The 21,642-nt window shown below is 41.7% G+C and overlaps 1 protein-coding gene across 1 annotated transcript; it reads right to left on the reverse strand.

Moving 5' to 3' along the window:
- Nucleotides 1-7,048: 7,048 nt before the first annotated feature.
- On the reverse strand, nt 7,049-10,116 carry LOC128588613 (granzyme B-like). Its single transcript, XM_053595512.1, has 4 exons — nt 10,050-10,116; nt 8,855-9,002; nt 8,266-8,401; nt 7,049-7,210 (listed from the first exon to the last, which is right to left on the reverse strand). The coding sequence occupies exons 1-4, from the start codon at nt 10,114-10,116 to the stop codon at nt 7,049-7,051; spliced, it is 513 nt and encodes a 170-aa protein (XP_053451487.1).
- Between the last annotated feature and the right edge of the window lie 11,526 nt (nt 10,117-21,642).

Genomic DNA, 21,642 nt, shown 5'->3' on the forward strand with positions numbered 1-21,642 from the left:
CCAAATCTGTCATCAAATGATTTATTTATTTTTTAAAAAATTTTGTTTCTTCCTTGTTGTCAAATGATTTAAAGGTATAAACCAACCAGAAAACAAATTATGAAATGGTGGTAGGATGTCCTTACTTATGAATAATGACTATGAACATAAGTTGAATGTAAGTTGATTTAATAATTCAATGAGAAGATGTAGACTTGCTACAGGGATATAAATACAAGACCTAATTTTGCTGCCTATAAGGTACTCACCTTGCCTTTAAGAATACACATAGCCTGAAAGTAGAGACTAGAGACTGGGAGGTGGGGACATGGAGAGGTATTAGTGAAGGGTACAAAGTTTCAGCTAGGCAGGAGGAAGGGAAAGGGAAAGTAAAGGGAAAGAAAATGATATTTCATTCAAATAAAGACCAGAATGGGCTCTTCAATGAAGGGCGTTGGGAAAATTGGATATCTACGTGATGAGGAATCCACTAATACTCTTTTCTGCACCATATTAAAGAAAACACCAAAATTTAAGAATTAAACATAAGACTTGAAACTGTAAAGCTACTAGAAGAAAACAGGGGAAAGTTGCATGACATTGGCCTAGGCAATAATGTTTTGAATTTGACCCCAAAAAGTCATGTAAGAAAAGAAAAAACAGAGAAACAGGATTACATCAAATTAACAAGCCTCTGCACAGAAAAGGAAATAACTAACAGAACGAGGAGACAACCTATGGATGGGGACAGAACATTTGTGAGGCATCCATCTGGGTAAGGGGTTGATATACAAAATATATAAGGAACTGAAACAATTCAATAGCAAGACAAGAAATAACCCAATTGTAAAATGGGGAAAGGATCTGAACACACATTTCTCTACAGAAGACATACAAATGGCTAACATTTGTAAAATGCTTGGCATCATTGATTATTAGAGAAATGCAAATTAACACCCATGAGATGTCACTTCACTTCACCCGTAATAGCTATTATCAAAAAGATAAAAGATCACTAGTGTTTCCAGGGATATGAGGTAAAGGGAACCCTTGTACACTGCTGATGGAAATGTAAATTAGTATAGCCATTATGGAGTATAGAGCATCTATATGCAGTATAGAGCTTCATCAAATACATAAAAAGGACTTACCATATGATTACGAATTCTCACTTCCAAGATATATCCAAAGAATTTGAAATCAGTATGTTGAAGAGATGTCTATACTCCCATGTTCATTGCAGCCAATATATGAAATCAACCCAAGTGTCCACCAGTGAATGAATGGATAAAGAAAACTTGGTACATATACATAATACACAATGACATTCAGCCTTGAAAAGAAGGAAACTGCTATTTGAAATAACATGGATGAACCTGAAGGACATTCTGCTAAGTAAGATAAGCCGGGCAGAGAGCCACACGCCACGTGATCTCACTTATTGTGTGGAATCAAACAATCAGATTCCTAGTAGTGGAGAGTAGAAGGGTGGTTCCTAGAGACTGGGAGGTGGGGAAATGGAGAGATATTAGTCAAGGGTACAAAGTTTCAGCTAGGCAGGAGGAAGACTTTTTTTGAGATCCATTGCACAGCATGGTATAATAAGGTATTGGCCAAAAAAAAAAACAACACAACACTGGGCGGCACCTGTGGCTCAAAGGGGTAGGGCACTGGCCCCATATGCCAGAGGTGGCGGGTTCAAACCCAGACCCGGCCAAAAAAAAAAAAAACTGCAAAAAAAAAATAAGGTATTGGCCATTTCAAAATTGCTAAGAGATTAAATTTCAAATGTTCCCCCAAAATTGTATTTGAGGTGACAAGTATGTTAATCAGATTGACTTATATTCCACATTGGATACATATATCATAACATGGTTTTGTACCCCATAATTTATATAATAAAAATTGAAAATAATTTAAAACTGTCATTTGATAGCAGAATTATCTTTTGTAAATGTATAAACCCTGGTATGGGAAAAATAGCAGAGAGAGGCAAAGGGAGTTAATGTTTATTTATTCCTTACCATGATCTAGAGAACATGCCAGTAACTTTAAAACATTGTTCAAACATTATCTTTGGGAGCAAATATTATTAATTTTATTTTATTTATTTATTTATTTATTTTGGGGGGATAGGGAGGGCTGTTTGAGCTGATGGTTGCAGCCAGCACCAAAGCACAAAATCAGCTTTATTTTATAGTAGCATAAACAAAAGACATAATTTGTTCTTACAGTACAGTTGGAAAATATAAATAACTTTAATAAAGACAAATCATCATGTTAATGATTTCTATTCATCTTCATTAACATATGATAAGAAGTAAGAAGGGCAAGATCATGAGGATCTCAGCATAGTTGACAAAACAAAGGAAGAACTAACTTTGTGATTTAGTAGTTTCTACTCAACTTCGTTAACACGTTACAAGAAGTAAGAGGGCAAAGATCACAAGGGTCTCTGCATAGTTTTTTTTTTTTTTTTTGTAGAGACAGAGTCTCACTGTACCACCCTCGGGTAGAGTGCCTTGGTGTCACATGGCTCACAGCAACCTCTAACTCTTAGTTAACTGAACAAAGAAGAAGCTACATGACTTCTGGCAGAGAGAGCATAAAGAAAGAAATATGGCTGTTTCCGGAACAGAGGAGAAGCAGTTGGGGGTTCATTCTCTGAAAGTGCCCCAGGCTGTGAGGGCCTTGCCAGTCTCACAGCCCGGTCACCACAGTTTCTCCCAATCACTTGTTGTGAGTTGTACAAATGTGAAACTATGAAAAATAGCATGACATAAAGCAGTGTGATACTAGTCTATAGCTCCATAGACTTGAATTCTTGCCCTGAATTTATCATCATCCAACCATGTGACCTGGATAAAGCACTTAACCACTCTTGGCCTCAAGCTTCTCATATTAACCATCAGACAGCTTCCAAATGATCCTTAGTTATTTCCAAAACCCAAAATTGCCCTAGTTTCAATTTCCTCATTTGCAAAAATGGAGAGAGGGAGGCAAATGGATTGAGCTACATCAGTAATTCTCAGAATGTCTACTACTTTTAAAGAAACATTAAATAATATGTCAAGGAGATTGGGAGCCAGCAGCACACATTCATATCAAAATGCAAAATTTCCACTGTTTTTTCTCGTAAGGAGTGAAAGTCACAAGTAGGCAGACCTGAGCTCAGTTGCCGTAACAGGCAGCCTGATGACCCCAGGATCTCTCTAAGGAGGTGTCTGAGCAGAGGTTGGAAAGGTCCTTGTTCAAGGAGGCTGGGAAGAATGGGAATTCTATGATTTCTGAGAAGCCCTATAGAGGTCTCTTATCTCAAGTATGCTGTCTGGTGTGATTTTTTATTTTTGAAGCATATCCGTGGTCTCTCTTTATTGGGCTACCATGCTCTTCCACTGACCTTCACAAATAGCCGTGGAAATACTAAGAGGTAAGTGGGTGAATCCCATCTTCTCTGGGCAGTCGGAATCAATGACCTGCATATTGTAGTAACCCACTTACCTGACTGCTGATTCCCTTCCCAAGAATTAAGACCACTACACCAGCAAAGCTCAAGATTTTGGAGACAGAAGCAACCCCCTCCCCACCCCCTGTGGATCAATAGGTATAATAGCCAGAGGGTCATGTCCTGCTCCCACCCCTCTGTTTCTGAAACCACGTTCTCTAACTATGGGGATAGAGAACCATATATTCATTGCTTGTTTAAAGCACAGGCTACATCCCATAGGACAGCATCCCAATTTTGCTGGCGACTTTCTCCCAACTGTCATTATTGTTCAATCTTCAGTAAGCTATTCCATAACTCTTGTAGGCCAGCTGCTTCTGGGTGATATGGTACCATTGAAATCAGTATGTTGAAGAGATGTCTATACTCCCATGTTCATTGCAGCCAATATATGAAATCAACCCAAGTGTCCACCAGTGAATGAATGGATAAAGAAAATGTGGTACATATACATAATACACAATGACATTCAGCCTTGACATTCAGCCTTTTATGGTGAAAAGTGTTTGCTGGTCAAAAGCAACATGGTGTGAGTTACTGAGGTAGGAAATAGACCCTGAGAGTTGTATTAATCCACAGAGTGGAGGTGGCGGATGTATGGTGGTGGGCTGGGAGGGCAGAGTCGTGCCAATACATATTCCTCAAGACAAATTAGCAGGATCTTGCTTTCCTGTGTCCATCTGCTATAGAAGCCCACCTGGCAGTTCTCTCTCTGGCTGTCCTGGGATCTGACTCTTTGGTTGCACCAGAGCAGAGGGGGGATGCTAAAAGTGTATCTTGGTAAGTTGAGCCATTTTCTTTCCTAGATTCAGAAAGGTCAGAGATTTTAGAAGAAGGAATGGTTATTTCTTCCAGTGGCTTCAGTTGGGGGAATATTTCCATAGACTAAGGGGATTCAAAGAAATTAACATGTTTAAGGTGCTATTTACCTGCATCTGAGTCCAACTGAATGTGCCTATGGGCAGAATTCAGCTTACCAAATGCAGATGCTTTGAATATTTCTCGGTATAAAGCTGCTGGAGGGACCCTGAGGTTTTCTCTCTAGGAAGGTGTCTGAGCATAAGCTCATCTCTTGTCAGGAAATGCCAAGAAGTCATCTCCTGGTGTGTATGTGTTATAAGACATTTAAGGCCACTTGTTGGCCTGGGTTCTATCCAGGCTCTGTCCTAACTTCCGTGACTCCTTTAGTCAGTCACGCCGTTGCCTGAAATTGGTTTTCTCCTCCTCTCTCAGAGGAGGATGGAGGCCTTCGACAATAGTTTTCAAATTTGCTTTAAATCAGAGAAGCACTTCCTCAAAGTGAATATAATACCTACATTGATTATGTATGTGACTGGGCAACATTTAAAAATAATAATCTCTTCTTTTGCTTTCTTCGCTTTCCTTTTTGTCTTTTCCAGTGAAGGAGCCAGATCCCTAGTGTGCCTTAGGTGTAGGGAGTTTTTTTCAGCTCTGAATCAGAAGCTGTGTGACATCCATTGCTCTTCCCTCATAAAAGTGCCTGAGATGGTTAAGAGATTGTGTTGCATCATGCTTTGTATACAACACCATGTGGAAGGCCATGCCTTATAGACTTAACACAATCCCAGGGAGAGATTTTGCCCCGTGTCCCAAGAGTGCAGTGTTGTGTCTACCTGGGATGGAGACATTATCAGCCCAGAGGTGGAGCGTATGCCCTTCTCCCAGGCAGTGCTCCATTTTAGTGGCAAGAACTTGAATGGGTGGCTGCTGAAGTACTGGCAAGGTGAGCTCAACTCAGAGAAATGCTCATTCAACAAAAAGACACATAGTCTATCCATGGCCTCCAAGCCAAGAACTTCCTAATGTTGAGAAGTCCAGGTAGTCCTGGAAGCCATGGATATAGCAGTAACCACGAGGGCCAATTTTTCATTTTTCCAGACCATGTGATTTTAGCTTCATTTTGCATAGGAAAGCGCTTGCATTAAGGTCAAGGTTTACTTTTCTGAGCATTCCAATGGGATGAGAGCATTTCCTATGATTTGAAACTCTTCAAGGACATTCACAGCTGTTGATTTTCAAACAAATGAAAACAAGCCTGCCCTCATTGACTTCTTCCTTACCTGTTGACTTAGGTGAAAGGATGCTCCTGTGGACACAGTTTGTGTCTAAAAAGTAAATGATTAAAGTCATTTCACACCCCACAACCTGCTGTTCTGGAATTAACTTGTTATCATATTCATACAAACAGCGATCAGAAACAGAAATAATATACATATTATAGGATGTCTCAAATTTGCCCATAAAGTCTCCATACATAAGGTAAATGGGAAATTGTAGCTAAACACACTTTTGTTTACAAAATCTCATTGCAGAATTTTACAAAATATTTACACATTGGCCACCTATTTCCAAAATTTCCTAATGAAAATTTTGTGAATAAAAGTATATTCAACTACAGTTTCCCATTTTCCCTATGTATGGCGACTTTTTGGGCAACTTTTGGGACACCCTGTCTTTTATTCCTGTAGATTTCCCACATGGCTTGAAGTCCTGTGGACTAATTTGGAGGGTGGAGTGGGAGTTATACAATTTGGATACAAGTCATCAACACTGTCAGTTGCACTTGGGCTCAGATGACAGAGTCTGTTCCTGTGTTCACTGTCTATCCCCAGTGCCTGGCACTTAGTAAGTGCTCAGTGAGTATTTATGTGTTGATTCATGGGAAAATGTGTGCTTTCCAGTGCTTCTGCAGAGAGGAATCCTTTTGAATGAAAAGGCTTATGTAGGCCAAGTGGCCAGCAGGGAGTCTTAGCCTAGAGGCTGGCAGGACCAAAAGGGACAGCTGAAAGGGCTCATACTGCTGAATGATCAGGTGGCCAGTGGGCCCTGAGCATGTGAAGATAGTGGGCTGAGTGTGAGGGGTTGAGCTGGCATCGTCCTGGGGAGAGATGGGGCCAAGGGTTCAGGAGAGGGGCCCTGCTAGCCCCGTCCTCCCTGGGTCTTTCCTGGTGTCAGCACTGGCCTGGTCACTCTGAGGCCCCTCTTGGTCAGGGCATGAGCCAGACTGGCATCCTAGTGACGAGAGCCTGATGGAAACACATGGGTCTGTGAGTATCTTAAGAGGAGAGATGAAAGGAAGGGGCCAGCTCAGACCTGTCATCTGGAGAGGACAAGAGTTGGTAAACTCTGGGAGTTCTCAGCAGGGATAGGATAGCTGGGAGGCTGGAGACTAAGCTGGGCCATGAGATCAGAAGAGGGCAGGGAGCTCAGGACCAGAGTGGTCTGTTCTCTCCTGATGGTACTCAGCTTCAGCCCTGGCAGAGGGCAGGGCCTGGAGAGACCAGTGTGAGTAAGAAGGTGGGCCAGAGCTTTGCCTGAGGGGTTGGGAGGTGGTGAGGGGAAAGGGAAGATGAGAAAGCAGAAAACAGCAGAACTGTATCACTGTCCTGCCTAGCACGGAGTTGGTGCCTGTGAGTGAGGGTCAATGAATAAACAAGAAACTGACCTTCCTGCTCAGCTGGGGCACATTTATTCAGTTACTGGCACCTCCTCCAGTGTAAATCTGGACTGAGATCTGGAGAACTTGGTCATTCACAGAGGGGCTTAGTCTGCTTCCTGCATTTGGAGGCTTCTCATGGTTCTCTGTATCCAGAACAGGAAACTCACGACCTTGGTGTAGGCTTGTGGAGGCTTCCCATACTTCTTTTCGTAGGAGACAATGCCCTGGGCAATGTCATTGCACACAAGAGGGCCCCCAGAGTCTCCCTATGAATGGAGGGGGAGGACTGAGCTGGTGCTGTCCTGGTCGTGCCCTCCCTGTCATCTCAGGCCCTCTCTCAGAGAAGAAAGAGGCACGACTCGCCTGGGGCTGGACTGCGGACAGGGCAGGCTCCTGGGGCCTTGAGCTGCCCATCTTTGACCCTGGACATTTTCACTGCTTCTTCTTAGCCCAGGGACCAGCCTTGGTCCTTTCCTTATAAAGGTGCCTTGTGCCAGTGCCTCTAGAGGCAGGCAAATGGGGCTGACACCTAGAAGGATGAGCCCTTTCATTAGGTGCCAGTTCCAAGGGGCCACCTACTTATGATTACTGCTCCCACCCTGACCCTCAGAAGCACAATTATTTAATGCTGGTGACCTGGGCAGGGGGAAGAGCTGGAGTGTTGTAAATGCATCTTTCCGTTCACCAGAGATCCTGTGCTGAGTGCACAGAGGCCCTAGATACCCTGGGCTGCTCCCCTCTTCTTTCTCTTGGAGAAAGAAGTAGGTCTAGTAGGTGAAGGAGTTCCCTACTGCTTGGATCTCTAGATCTATGATCTTCCCTCTTGCCAGAGGCAAGTAGCAAATACATAATCTCACCTCAAAGAATGACTGTTGTAGGTTTGGGTCCCCCACACAAATCTGGGTGGCCCTGATGTAGTCCTTGGGGTAGCGGAATTCACACTCCTGGTCCTTCTGTATGGTCAGCCTCACCTCCTGCAGTGTGTGTGGGAATTGGCCATTTGGAGACGTCTGACCCCAGCCTGCCACACTGCACACCATCCCTGGCATCACTCCGCCTGTGACCTTGGGCAGCCTGATGGGCTGCACAGCTGCATTCCGCTTGGCCTTTCTCTCCAGCTGGTGGGGAAGAAGCGAGAAAGTCCAGGTCAGACAGTGGCCTCCTGGGCTCAGGCACTATAATGGGGCTGACCCTTTCCGTCTCATTTGAGGCGCAGGAATGGGCCCATGGGCCGGGATGGACAGGGGAGAAGAAGGGACAGTGTCATAGTGGGAGGGGCAACAGGACCAAGTAGGGAGAGAGCAGCGGGAATTTGCCTCACCTGCAGCAGCATGATGTTATTGGTGAATGTGTTAGGATTATAGTCTGGGTGAGGAATGGATCTTCTCACAGGGATGACCTGCTGGGTCTCCTCCCACCTCTGGATGTTGTGGGCTCCCAGGGTGATATTTATGGAGCTGCAAAGAGAGCACAGAGGGCTGTAGGAATGTGAATCACAGGGTACAGCCCAAGAGTTGTGCGAAGCAGGTGACAGCTAGGGCAGGGCAGGGCTGCAGCTGAGGGGAAATTCAGGGGATGGGAGGGCCCCAGGAAGTAGAATTCTGGTAATCATACCAGTGGGTCTCAGGGCTCAGTCCTCTCCCCATGAAAACACATGAAATTGGTTTAGTTTCTGTTTTTATGCCAAAGCATGCCTGCAGCTCTGAATATGGCAGGCGTGACCACTCTGTTCTTGCCTCACTTCGGCGGTGCCTCTGACCCAAACCTTCCCCTCTCCCCATGGGACTTGCAGCCCTCGTTCTGTAAGAAGCCCTCCTGCCACTTGTGTTCCCAGGAGCCCAGGGAGCTTCTTGGGAGGAAAACAGTGGTCTCCATGTACTATTTCTAGGAGGGCCTGGAAATCTCCTCACCTTCCCCTACAGTGAGCGGCTGTCAGCGCGAAGTTTTCTCGTATCAGAAAACTGCCGCACCTCTTCCAAGTCTCCTGATCCTGTATCTGAAGAAAGGCCATGTAGGGGCGGGAGTGGGGTTCGGCCTCATGTCCCCCGATGATCTCCCCTGAAGGAAAAGTCCGTCTGCTGTGTGCACCCACTGAGCCCCCCACCTGGCATCTGCTGAATGGCAGCAGAAGGGCCAGGCATCCGGGAGCCTTTGGTGGCCTGGAGTTGGAGGGGGGCTGGAGGAAGGGGCTTCAACTTCCTCCTCTGGAAAAGGAAGAACAGCAGGCCTCGGTCATAAGACTTTCTTCCACACATAGCTGGAGGTGAGCACACTCCTTAGGGATGGTGAAATCCCAGAGGCTCCTGATAATTCGTCTCCTGACTTTGTTTCACACAAATTCCCAAGACCCTTTCGAGTCCTGTGAAACCCAAGATAGTGCTACTTTTCAGAAGCCAGGATGTAAGCACAGGGATCTCGAGGTCGCCATGTCCTATTCCTAGGGCCTGACATGCAGTGGGTGCCCAGTGAATGTTCACTGGCTGCATGAAGGGACGGCTTCAGTCAGCCTCTCTATGAAGGTTGGAGGGCAGTGCTGCTGGGATTCTGGAAAGCAGAGGAGTTGGGATGGGCCACAGTGGCTCATCCTTGAAAAGAGGGGTGGTGCCAAAGGTCTGGGAAGGAAAGCAGAGCTGGAGAAAGGCACTGAGTGCTTTGAGATGAAGTGAAGGCACAAAGGGTGTTCAGAGGACGGTGATTCCACCAATTCTGGGTCAGCTGACCTCTGGGCTTCTCCCCAACCATGAGGAAAGCAGCCATCTTATCCCAGACAGAGAAGCGAGGCCTGCCCTCTCTAGGAGAATTTAATATTTTCTCATTTCCAGTTTCCCACATTCTCTCATGCACTTCCAGGTGACAAGGGTGAAGCTTGCTTTAGTTTTAGTTAGGCTTGCTTCAGGGACAGTACCAGCTGGCTCTTCCTGAGAAGAGCTTCTATTCTGGCATTCCTGCTGACAGCTTATCCAGCATTGCATTTGGGGGGGTTTTGCGGAAGGACTGGACCTGGGTTCAGAATGTCCCTGGTAGACAGAAGGATCCAGGATGTGCTGGAAGGGGCAGGAGGTCTGTGGAATGGGCCTGTGCTCTGAGGCTGGGACGGTCACTCACCTGCCTCTGCCCCAGAGGACAGGAAGAAGGCCAGCAGGAGCAGGAGCGGGAGCAGGCACGGCTGCATCAGGGAGGCTGCCTCGGCTGGAGCTGCAGGGGTGCCCTCCTTGCTGTTTTTTAGCCCTCAGGAGAGGATGGAGGTGAGGTGGGCTTAGTGACTTCATGTCCCCCCCTGGTTTTATGATGTTTCATCACAGAAGGATTTTTCAGGACAGGCCACCCCCACCTCTACTGATAACACCTTTAGGGGATTGTGTGACAATCATGCAGTGACCACAGCGGTACCCACAGCTGATGCCATACAGTGAACCATCAATTCCAGAACCAAAGCAAGAACCCAGTGCAATCTGTGCTCACAGAGAAGTTCTTAGTCTGTAGATTGAGGGGCATAGCCCACATTTACAAAGTTCTTTCACATGAACAGGAGAGAAGGTCTTACTTGTTTCCACTTGCTGCTTTGACAGAACAGGTTTTGGAGTCTGGTGCTTTATGTGGGCAAAAGGATATCGTAAAGGATCCTGCCTTTTGAGTGTCCTGGGCTTGGTGGTGATTAGTAGAACTTTGCTCTTCACAGTCTTCAGGAATTAGAAAGTGAGCAAAGAAGATGGCACAGAAACCCAAGTCACATGGACAGGGTCAGCGTGTTCTAGAGCAGTGAATTGAACCTGTTTGGCACGGCACAGTGGTGTGTTGTGGGAGGACTTTAGTTGTGCCATGAACATTTTAAAAGATCATTAATTAAAGTATTTTTGAAAGACGTTCAGAGCACCGTGAGTATGTTCTTTTTTTAAAATCTTTTCTTTCTGTCAATAGAGTTTAAGTGTGCCATGGAAGTTTAACTATAGATTCAAGAGTGCCATGAGATAAAAAAAGTTTGAAAAACATTATTCTAGAGAGTCCATTCTCAATCTTCCTACCTTCACTTTTGAAACAATCATCAGTTTTCAAGGAATGCCTGCATTAACACGATTAGTTCTAAAACATCTAACTATTACTATGGCAGTAAGTTATGGAAGTCATGTCCTGGGATTAATTGTCAATGATTTTCTGAAAATGAAATGACACTGTTGTGTGAATCTGTTCAGTGTGACCTGTTTTTTAGTATACTCTTTATTGTGTGGTTTCCCTTGTCCACAAAGGATATACCCTCTACTGTAAGTCATTGTAGGTGTGGAGACTTCAATGTTTCCTTTTTAAAAAAAAATCCTCCTTAATTTACAAGAAATCTTCTGCAAGTAGGCCTCAATGTTTTATCACACATTCACAGTATAAGATACACACAAGAGCAGGTATTTCTCCTATTTAAAGCTAATAAGATTTGTTAAGCTAATGTATCATAAATAGAATCAGGTACTAAAGATTAGGTATCCTTTCTTGAAACAAATCTCTTTCTTTCATTTATAAATTTTACACATTCTTAAAGTAAACATAATCCATTTCCCTTAAAGAACTGGCTTCAAGCAAACAGGAATTGAATTTTTGGAAGGTCAACTTGGTAGAGTTATTTAAATAAGGGTTATAAGATCTGATCTATTTTGGAAAATGTTCCGCATGCTAATAAAGAGAATGTATTCTGCATCAGTTGGGTGAAATGTTCTATAAATATCAGTTAGTCCTCTTAGATCTAGTGTATGGTTTAACTTTGACATTTTTTTGTTGATATTCTGTCTGGATGATCTGTCCATCACAGATGGGGTGAGTCGGGTATTAATGTTCCCTACTATTATTGTACTGCAGCCTATCTTTCTTTCTTTAGGTCTATTAATATTTGCATTATATACATGGGAACTCCAAGGTTGGGTGTGTAGATACTTATGATTGTTATATCCTCTTGTGGAATTGATCCTTTGTCATTGAATAGTGACCTTCCTTGTCTGTTTTTATAGTCTATTTGTAGTCTGCTTTATCCAATATGAGTATAGCCACTTCTGCTCCTTTTTGGTTTCCACCTGCGTGGTATATCTTTTTCCACCCATTCAGCTTCAATCTACATAACTTAGGAGGTAGAGGGAGTTTCTTAAAGGCAGTATACAGTTGGGTCATTTTAAAAAATGCATTCCTCCTTTCTATATTGCTTAATTGGAGAATTGAGACTGTTTGCATTTAGTATTATTATTGATCAGTAAGAATTTGCTGTTGGCATTTTGTTGCTTGCTTTCTGGTTGTTTTGTCCTCTCTTCCTTTCTTCCCTTCTTACTATCTTCCCTTGTAGTTAGGGAAATATTTCTAGTAGTATGTTTTAATTTGTTCTTTTCACTTTTAGTGAATCTATCATACACTTTTGTGCTGTGGTTACCCTGACGCTTACAAAGAAACATTTTATGGATATATCATGATATTTTAAAGAGATGACAACTTATCTTAGAACACAAAAGACTAGAAACATAGGCAAAAACACAAAAAATTCTGTACTTTAACTTCACCCCCATGTCTTAGTGGTTTCGATTTTCATGTATTTAAATTACCTATTTCTTAACATATTGCTATAGCTATTACTATTTTTTATTTTTTCTTTCTTTCTTTCTTTTTTTTTTTTTGTGGTTTTTGGCCGGGACTGGGTTTGAACCCATCACCTCTGGCATATGGGACCAGCACCCTACCCCTTTGAGCCACAGGTGCTGCCCTATTGTTTTTTATTTTTTGAGACAATGTCTCAAGCTGTTGCCCTGGGTAGAGTGCTATGGTGTCATAGCTCACAACAACCTCCAATTCTTGGGCTCAGGCAATCCTCTTGCCTCAGTTTTTTCTATTTTCGTAGAAACAGGGTCTTGCTTTTGCTTAGGGTGGTCTTCAACCTGTGAGCTGATGCAAACCACTTACCCCAGCCTCCTAGAGTGCGAGGATTACAGGTATGAGCCACCATGCTTGGCCACTATTATTGTTTTTGATACATTTGTCTGATCGACTTTGTATTAGAGTTGATAGATTTGTCTGATTGACTTTGTACTAGAGTTATGAGTAGATTTCACATCACGAATACAATAATAGTGTATTCTGGCTTTTGCCATGTACTTAATTTTACCACATGATTTTATACTTTGAAAAGTTTTCTTTTGCACTTTAGTGTTTCTCTAGTTTTTCATATTAAAGAACTCCCCATAGCAATTTATGCAATATGGGTATCGTGGTAATGAATTCTTTCACTATTTCCTAGTCTTTGAAATTTTATCTCTCCTTTAAGTTTGAATGACAAATTTGCTGGATACAATATTCTTAGGTTGTGGTGTTTTTTCTTTGTGCACTTAGAAAATATCATTCCATTCCATTCTGGCCAACAGGGTTTCTTTTCTTTTCTTTTCTTTTCTTTTAAATTAAATCATAACTGTGTATATTAATGCATTTATGGGGTACAATGTGCTGATTTGATATACAATGTGGAAAGCTTATATCAAACTTGTTAACGTAACCATCACCTCACTTAGTTATTTGTTGTGGTAAGACATTTATACTCTTCTCTTAATAGTTTTAAAATGTACCATTGCATTATGCACATTAAATGAGGTCCCACCAAATACTCCCCCAACAGCGTTTCTGTTTGAAGTCTATTCCCAGACAAATTAGAGTTATATTATGTTATTATTAACTTATATTTAGTAGTTTGTGGATACAATGTTCTGTAAAGGCCCATTAGGTCAATTTTCTCTAGAGGACCATTTAAACCCAGTGTTTCTTTAATTTCTGCTTAAAGGATCTATCAAGTTCTGGCAGTGGAGTGTTGAAGTCCCCAGCATTTTAATAGGGACTGTTTGTCAGTTTGTTTAGATCTAGTAGGGTTTGCTTTATGAATCTGGGTGCACATGTGTTAGATACATAAACATTTAGGATTGTTACGTCTTCTTGATGAAGTTTGCCCTTTACCATTATATAATGATCATCTTTCTCTTTCTTTTTTTTTCCTTTTTAAAATTAAATCATAGCTACGTACATTAATCTTTCTCTTTCTTTACTATTGTACCATTGCATTATGTACATTAGATGAGGTTCCACCAAATAACCACCCCCAACAGGGTTTCTATTTGAAGTCTATTCCCAGAAAAATTAGAGCTGTATTATGTTATTATTATGTTATATTTAGTACTTTGTGGATAGAATGTTCTGGCTATTATTTTGTTTAAGAAGACCGAAGATGGGCCCAATCCCTTCTGGCTTGTAAGGTCTCAGTTAAAAAGTCTACAGTTAGCCTGATGGGTTTTCCTTTGTAAGTTTCTTGTTTTTTTCACCTTACAACTTGAAGGTATTAACTCCTTGTGTTAACTTTGGCTATTCTGATGACTATGTATCATGGTGATTGCCTCTTTTTGATAAATCTCCCAGGAGTTTATTGAACATCTTGTACTAGGATATCTTATTTCTAGCAAGAAAGAAATTTTCCTTAGTTATTCCTTCAAATAGGTTTTCCAACCCTTGTGTTTTTTTTCCTTCAACCTCAGAGGTGCATGTAATTCTTATATTTGACATCTTTACATGACTCCTTCTTTCTTTCTCTCTCCTTCCTTCCTTCCTTCCTTCCTTCCTTCCTTCCTTCCTTCCTTCCTTCCTTCCTTCCTTCCTTCCTTCCTTCCTTCTTTCTTTCTCTTTTCTTTTCAGATGGAGTCTTACTATGTCAGCCTCAGTAGAGTGCTATGGCTTCATAGCTCACAGCTATCTCAAACTCTTGGGTTCAAGTGATTCTCTTGCCTCAGCTCCCAAGTAGTTGGGTCTACAGGTGTCCTCCACAATGCCCAGCTATTTTTCTGTTTCAGTTGTCATTATTGCTTAGCTGGGCTGGGCTGATTTTGAACCTGCCAGTCTCAGTGTATGTGGCTGGCACGGTAACAACTGTACTATGTGTGCTGAGCCATGACTCCATATTTCTTGTAGGCTTTGTTTATTCCTCTTTATTCTCTTTAATTTATTGTTGACTGATTTGTTTAATTTGAAGGTGTTGTCTTCAAGCTCAAAATTAATTTCTTCTGTCTGGTTTAGTCTGTTTCTATGATTTTCCACTGTGTTTTGTATTTCCTTGAATGAATTTTTCATTTCCAGATATTCTAGTTGTTTTTAATATGTATCTATGTCTTTAGTTAATTTTTTATTTATTTCCTGAAGTGGTTTTTTTTTTTTTTCCTGTCAGCTAGACTTTTATTTATTTATTTATTTTATTTATTTATTTTTTTATTGTTGGGGATTCATTGAGGGTACAATAAGCCAGGCTGAAGTGGTTTTTTTTTAAATTCCTTTGACTTAGTTTTCTATTTTCCCTTGGATCTCATGGAACTTCCTCATAATCCATATTTGGAATTCTTTATCTGTCATTCATTAACAACAATAGTTAATAAGAAGTAATTAAATTTTAAAACTTCTGCACAGCAAAGGAAATAAGCAACAAAGTGAATAAGCCATGTACAGAATGGGAGAAAATATTCACACAGTATACATCTGACAAAGAAATAATATCAAACAAAGCAGGAAAAGAAAAATACCAACCATGTGAAAAATTTGAAAATATCATGAATCATCAGGGAAATGCAAATTACAACTACAATGAGATACCACCTTACTCCTTGAGAATGGCCCTTATCATAAAGCTAAAGAACAGTAGATGCTGGCATGGACTCTGAGAGAATGTTTATACACTGTTGTTGGGACTGCAGATTAGTATATCCACTATGGAAAACAGTATGGCGATTCCTCAAAGAAATAAATGTAGACTTATCATTCAATCTAGCAATCCCACTGCTGGGTATCTGCCCAATGGAAATAAAGTTATTTTATGAAACAGACACACTTGAGTGTTTATTGAAACACAATTCACAATTGTAAAGATGTGGAATTAGCCTAGGTGCCCTTTGATTCATGTGTGGATAAAGAAAATGTGGCATATATATATATATATATATATATATATATATATATATATATATATATATATATATATATATATATATATATACCATGGAGTACTACGCAACCATAAAATGGAATGATGCTGGACAGTGGGAGGCAGGGAGAGGCTGGGTCAGACCAGCATGGAAGAATGCCCTCAAGGTCTTTAGGTGCTGCAAGAAGATGGGATTTCTGAGATCTGGACAGAAGACAGGGCTTCAACAGGCACTTAAGCTGTGTCTGAGGGTAATGAAGGGGCTTCCTGAAACATTCTAGGTTTCCAAGCTGCCAAACACTCTGATTTGTACAGGGAGGCCCACAAGGGGTGGGTCACATCCTTCCAAAATTCTTCTATTTCTGGTACACCGGGGGCAGGGGCTTCTACCCTGGGGCTTCTTAGGTGATACCCCTGCAAATTCTGGTTTGTTTTATATTAGCTCTTGGAAAGGAGTGTAAGGGTATAGTTATGAAATAAGGTAGGAGGGTAGTATGGATGAGGAAAGAGGTTCGTGTGAGAGGATCATTTTCCTGGATAGGTGTCTCTCTTTTGCTGATGGAGCTTACATTCAGCCTGGCAGAGGGATCTGGCACAGGGACGTATATTTGGAAGGAGCCGGGTATCAAGACAGCTTGATGCTGGAGGTAGAAGCTATGGTACACTGGAGGAGAAGTAGATGGAAGCTGGACACACACTTGGCACCTAGTGAGTATTGGTTTGAATAAAGGAGCAATTGATCACTTCTATCCTGGAAAGAGATAGTTATTACATCCCTAGTGGCCATCCCTTTGCTCCCTCTGCCCAGCACACCTCTGGCCTTTGCCCTGGAGGTGAAGGAAGGAGGATCAGTCTTGGAGGTATCTCGGTCTGCTCCCTATAGTTTGTTTTTCTCTTTTGTTATTTTTCTGTCTGGCACAGAATGCTTGAGTTCTTATAGCCATGTGGAAGTTTTCTATTCTTTTTTCCATGGGCCAGGATCTTATATACAAAGTGGTCCCCGAGTCATGCCGTGGCAGAAAAAGAATGGACTGAGCTAGCCTCCTTCTGGTCCTGCCCTGTTTGCCTCCCCAGAGGAGAGGACATTTGTGAGATATCTCCCTGCTAAAGGGTTGATATACAAAATATATAAGGACCCAAACAACTCAATAGCAAGAAAAAGAATAATTCAATTGTAAAATGGGGAAAGGATCTGAACACACATTTCTCTACAGAAAACATACAAATGGCTATCAGGTGTATGAAAAAATGTTTGGCATCATTGATTATCAGAGAAATGCAAATTAACGCTACAATGAGATATCACTTCACTCCATCATAACGGCTATCATCAAAAAGATAAAAGATCACTAGTGTTTCCAAGGATATGTGGTAAAGGAAACCTTTGTACACGGCTGATGGAAATGTAAATTAGTATAGCCATTATGGAAGACAATATGGAGCTTCCTCAAAAAAATAAAAAAGACTTACTATATGATTCTGAATTCTCACTTCCGAGATACATCCAAAGAAGTTAAAATCAGTATGTTGAAGAGATGTCTGCACTCCCATGTTCATTGCAGCACTGTTTACAACAGCCAATATATGGAATCAACCGAAGTGTCCATCAGTGAATGAATGGATAAAGAAAATGTGGTATATAACACAATGCACAATGCCATTCAGCCTTGAAAAGAAGGAAACTTTGCTATTTGAATAACATGGATGAATCTGAAGGACATTCTGCTAAGTAAGGTAAGTCAGGCACAGAGAGCCAAATGCCACATGCTCTCACTTATTACGTGGAATAATAAGCAATCAGATTCCTAGAAGTGGAGAGTAGAAGGGTGGTTACCAGAGACTGGTAGGTGGGGAAATGGAGAGTTATTAGTCAAGGGTACAAAGTTTCAATTAGGCAGGAGGAAGAAGTTTTTTAAAGATCTATTGCACAGCATGGTAACTGTAGTTAATAATAATGTATTGTTTATTTAAAAATTGCTAAGAGATTAAATTTCAAATGTTCTCAGAACATAAAATTGTAAGTATTAGAGGTGACAGGTATGTTAATATGATTGACTTCCATTACACATTGCATACATATATGATAATGTGGTTTTGTACCCCCATAATATATACAATAGCTTGGCGCCCATAGCTCAGTGATTAGAGCACCAGCCACATACACCAGGGCTGGTGGGTTCGAACAGGGCCCAGGCCTGCTAAACAACAATGGCAACTACAACAACAACAAAAAAATAGCCAGGCATTGTGGCAGGCACCTGTAGTCCCAGCTGCTTGGGAGGCTGAGGCAAGAGAATTGCTTAAGCCCAAGAGTTGGAGGTTGCTGTGAGCTATGACGCCACGGCACTCTACCGAGGGTAGCGTAGTGAGAATCTGTCTCAAAAAAAAAAAAATCATAATATATACAATAAAAAATTGCAGATACTTTAGAATTGCCATTTGATAGCAGAATTATATTTTGTAAAAGTATAAACCATGGTATGGGAAAAATAGCAAAAGGAGAGGCAAAGAGAATTAATATTTATTTTTTCCTTACTATGATTTAGAGAACATGCCAGTTACTTTACATACATTGTTTAAAAATTATATTCCTACTTTTAAAGAACCATTAAATAATACGTCAATGAGAGGGAGCCAGCAGCACACATTCATATCAAAATGAAAACTTTCCACTGCTTCTTCTCGTAAGTAGTGAAAGTCACAAGTAGGCAGACCTGAGCTCAGCTGCCCTAGCAGGTAGCCTGATGACCCCAGGATCTCTCTAAGGAGGTGTCTGAGCAGAGGTAGGAAAGGTCCTTGTGCAAGGAGGCTGGGAAGAATGGGAATTCTATGATTTCTGAGCAGCCCTATAGAGGTCTCTTATCTCAAGTATGCTGTTGGGTGTGATTTTTTTATGTGGTACAATGACTCAAAACTTTATTTTTGAGGCATGTAAGTGGTCCTGTTTTTATTGTGCTATAGCAATCTTCCACTGACCTTTGCAAATAGCCATGGAAATACTAAGAGATAATTCAGGGAATCCCATCTTCCCTGGGAAGTAAGAATCAATGACCTACATACTGTAGTAATCCACTTACCAGACTGCTGATTCCCTTGCTAAGAACTAAGATCTCTACACCAGCAAAGCTCAAGATTTTGGAGACAAAAGCAAAACCCTGTGTGGGTCATTGGATATAACAGCCAGAGGGTCATCTACTCCCACCTCTCTGTTTCTGAAACCATGTTTTCTAGCTATGGGGATAGAGTACATATATTCATTGCTGGTTTAAAGCACAGGCTACATCCTGTAGGACAGCATCCCAATCTTGCAGGTTTCCTCTCAACTGTCATTATTGTTCAGTCTTCAGTAAGCTACTTCACAACTCTTGTAGGCCAGCTACTTCTGGGTGATATGGTACCATTGTTAGACTTCTTTTGTGGTGAAATGTGTTTGCTGTTCAGAAGCAACATGGTGTGGGTTACTGAGGTAGGAAATAGAAACTGTGAGTTTGTTAATCCACAGAGTGGAGGTGGCGGATGTAGGGTGGTGGGCCGGGAGGGCAGAGTCGTGCCAATACATACTCCCCAAGACAATTTAGCAAGATCTTGTTTTCCTTGTGTCCTTCTGCTATAAGAGCCCACCTGGCAGTTCTCTCTCTGGCTGTCCTGGGATCTGACTCTTCAGGTGCACCAGAGGAGAGAGGGGATGCTAAAAGTGTATTTTGGTAAATCGAGGCATTTGCTCTCCTAGATTCAGAAAGGTCATTACAGAGATTTTAGGAGAAGGAATTTCTTCCAGTGGCTTAAGTTGGGGGACTACTTCCACAGACTAAGGAAATTCGAAGAAATTAGTATGTTTAAGGTGCTGTTTACCTGCATCTGAGTCCACCCAAATTCAGCTTACCAAATGAAGATGCTTTGAATGCTTCTCACTATAAAGCTGCTGGAGGGGCCCGGAGGCTTTCTCTCCAGGGAGGTGTCTGAGCACAAGCTCATCTTTTGTCAGGAAATACCAGGAAGTCATCTCCTGGTGGGTGTGTGTTATAAGACATTGCTGGCCTTGTGGTCAGTCAGAAGGCTTGGGTTCTATCCAGGCTCTGTCCTAACTTCTGTGACTCCTTTAGTTAGTCACTACCATTTGCTGAAATTGGTCTTCACTCCATCTCTCAGAGGAGAATGAAAGCCTTCAACAATATTTTTCAAATTTGCTTTAAGCCACAGAAGCACTTCCTCAAAGTGAATATAATACATAAACGGATTATGTGTGTGACTGGCAACATTTAAAAATGGTAATCTCTTGTTTTGCTTTCTGTGCTTTCCTTTTCTGTCTTTTCCAGTGAAGGAGCCAGATCCCTAGTATGCCTTAGGTGCAGGGAGTTTTTTCAGCAATGAATCAGAAACTGTGTGACATCCACTGCTCTTCCCTCATAAAACCTGCCCAAGATTCTTAAGAGATTGTGTTGCATCATGCTTTGTATACAATACCATGTGAAAGGCCTTTGAGAGTTACTTGAACCAGGGACAGATTTTCCCCAGTGACACAAGAGTGCGGTGTTGTGTCTACCTGGGATGGAGGCATTATCAGCCCAGTGCTGGAGCTTATTATGCTCTTCTCCCAGGCAGTGCTTTGAGTTAGTGGCAAGACCTTGAATGGGTGGCTGCTGGAAGTACTGGCAAGGTGAGCTCAACTCAAGGAAATGCTCCTTCAAAAAAGGTCACATAGTCTATCTGTGGCCTTCAAGCCAAGAACTTCCTAATGTTGACAAGTCCAGGTAGTCCTGGACCCATAGATATAGCAGTAACCACAAGGGCCATTTCTCCATTTTTTTCAGACCATGTGCTTCTAGTTTGATTTTGCACAGGAAAGGGCTTGCATTAATGTCTGGGATTATGCTTCTGAGCAGTCCAATGAAATGATTGTTTTTCCTATGATTTGAAGCTATATAATCACATTCACACATTCACAACTAATACTTTTCAAACAAATGGAAACAAGGCTAGTTGACTTCTTCATCCCTACCTCTTGACTTTGGTGAAAGGATGCTCCAGTAAACACAGTTTGTGTCTAAAACCTAAACGATTAGCGTCATTTCAAATCCCATATCCTGTTGTTCTAGAGTCACATATAATAATATTCATACCAACTGTGGTCAGAAATAAAAATGAGATACAAATATAGGGTGTCCCAAAAATTGTCCATAAAGTTTCCATACATAAGGTAAATGGGAAATTGTAGGTAAACGTACCTTTGTTTACAAAATGTCATTACAGAATTTTACAAAATATTTAGAAAATATTCAGTACACATTGGTCAACTATTTCCAAAGTTTCCTAATGAAAATGTTATAAATCAAGGTGCATTTAGCTACAGTTTCCCACTTTACCTATGTATGGCAACTTTATGGGCAAATGTTGGGACACCCTGTACTTTGTTCCTATACAATTCCACATATCCAGGTTTTGTGGAGTAATGAGGAGGGTAGAGAGGGACCAAAATAATTCAGATAAAAGTCGTTGTCACTGTCAGTTGCACTTAGGCTCAGATGACAGAGTCTGTTCCTGTGTTCACTGTCTATCCCCAATGCCTGGCACTTAGTAAGTGCTCAGTGAGTATTTATGTGTTGATTGATGGGAAAATGTGTGCTTTCTAGTCCTTCTGCACAGAGGAGTCCTTCTGAATGGCTGATGTAGGCCAAGTGGCCAGCAGGGAGTCTTAGCCTAGAGGCTGATAGTGACCAAAAGGGACAGCTGAAA

The sequence above is a fragment of the Nycticebus coucang genome, chromosome 6 (assembly GCF_027406575.1).
Source record: "Nycticebus coucang isolate mNycCou1 chromosome 6, mNycCou1.pri, whole genome shotgun sequence".
NCBI lineage: Eukaryota > Metazoa > Chordata > Mammalia > Primates > Lorisidae > Nycticebus > Nycticebus coucang.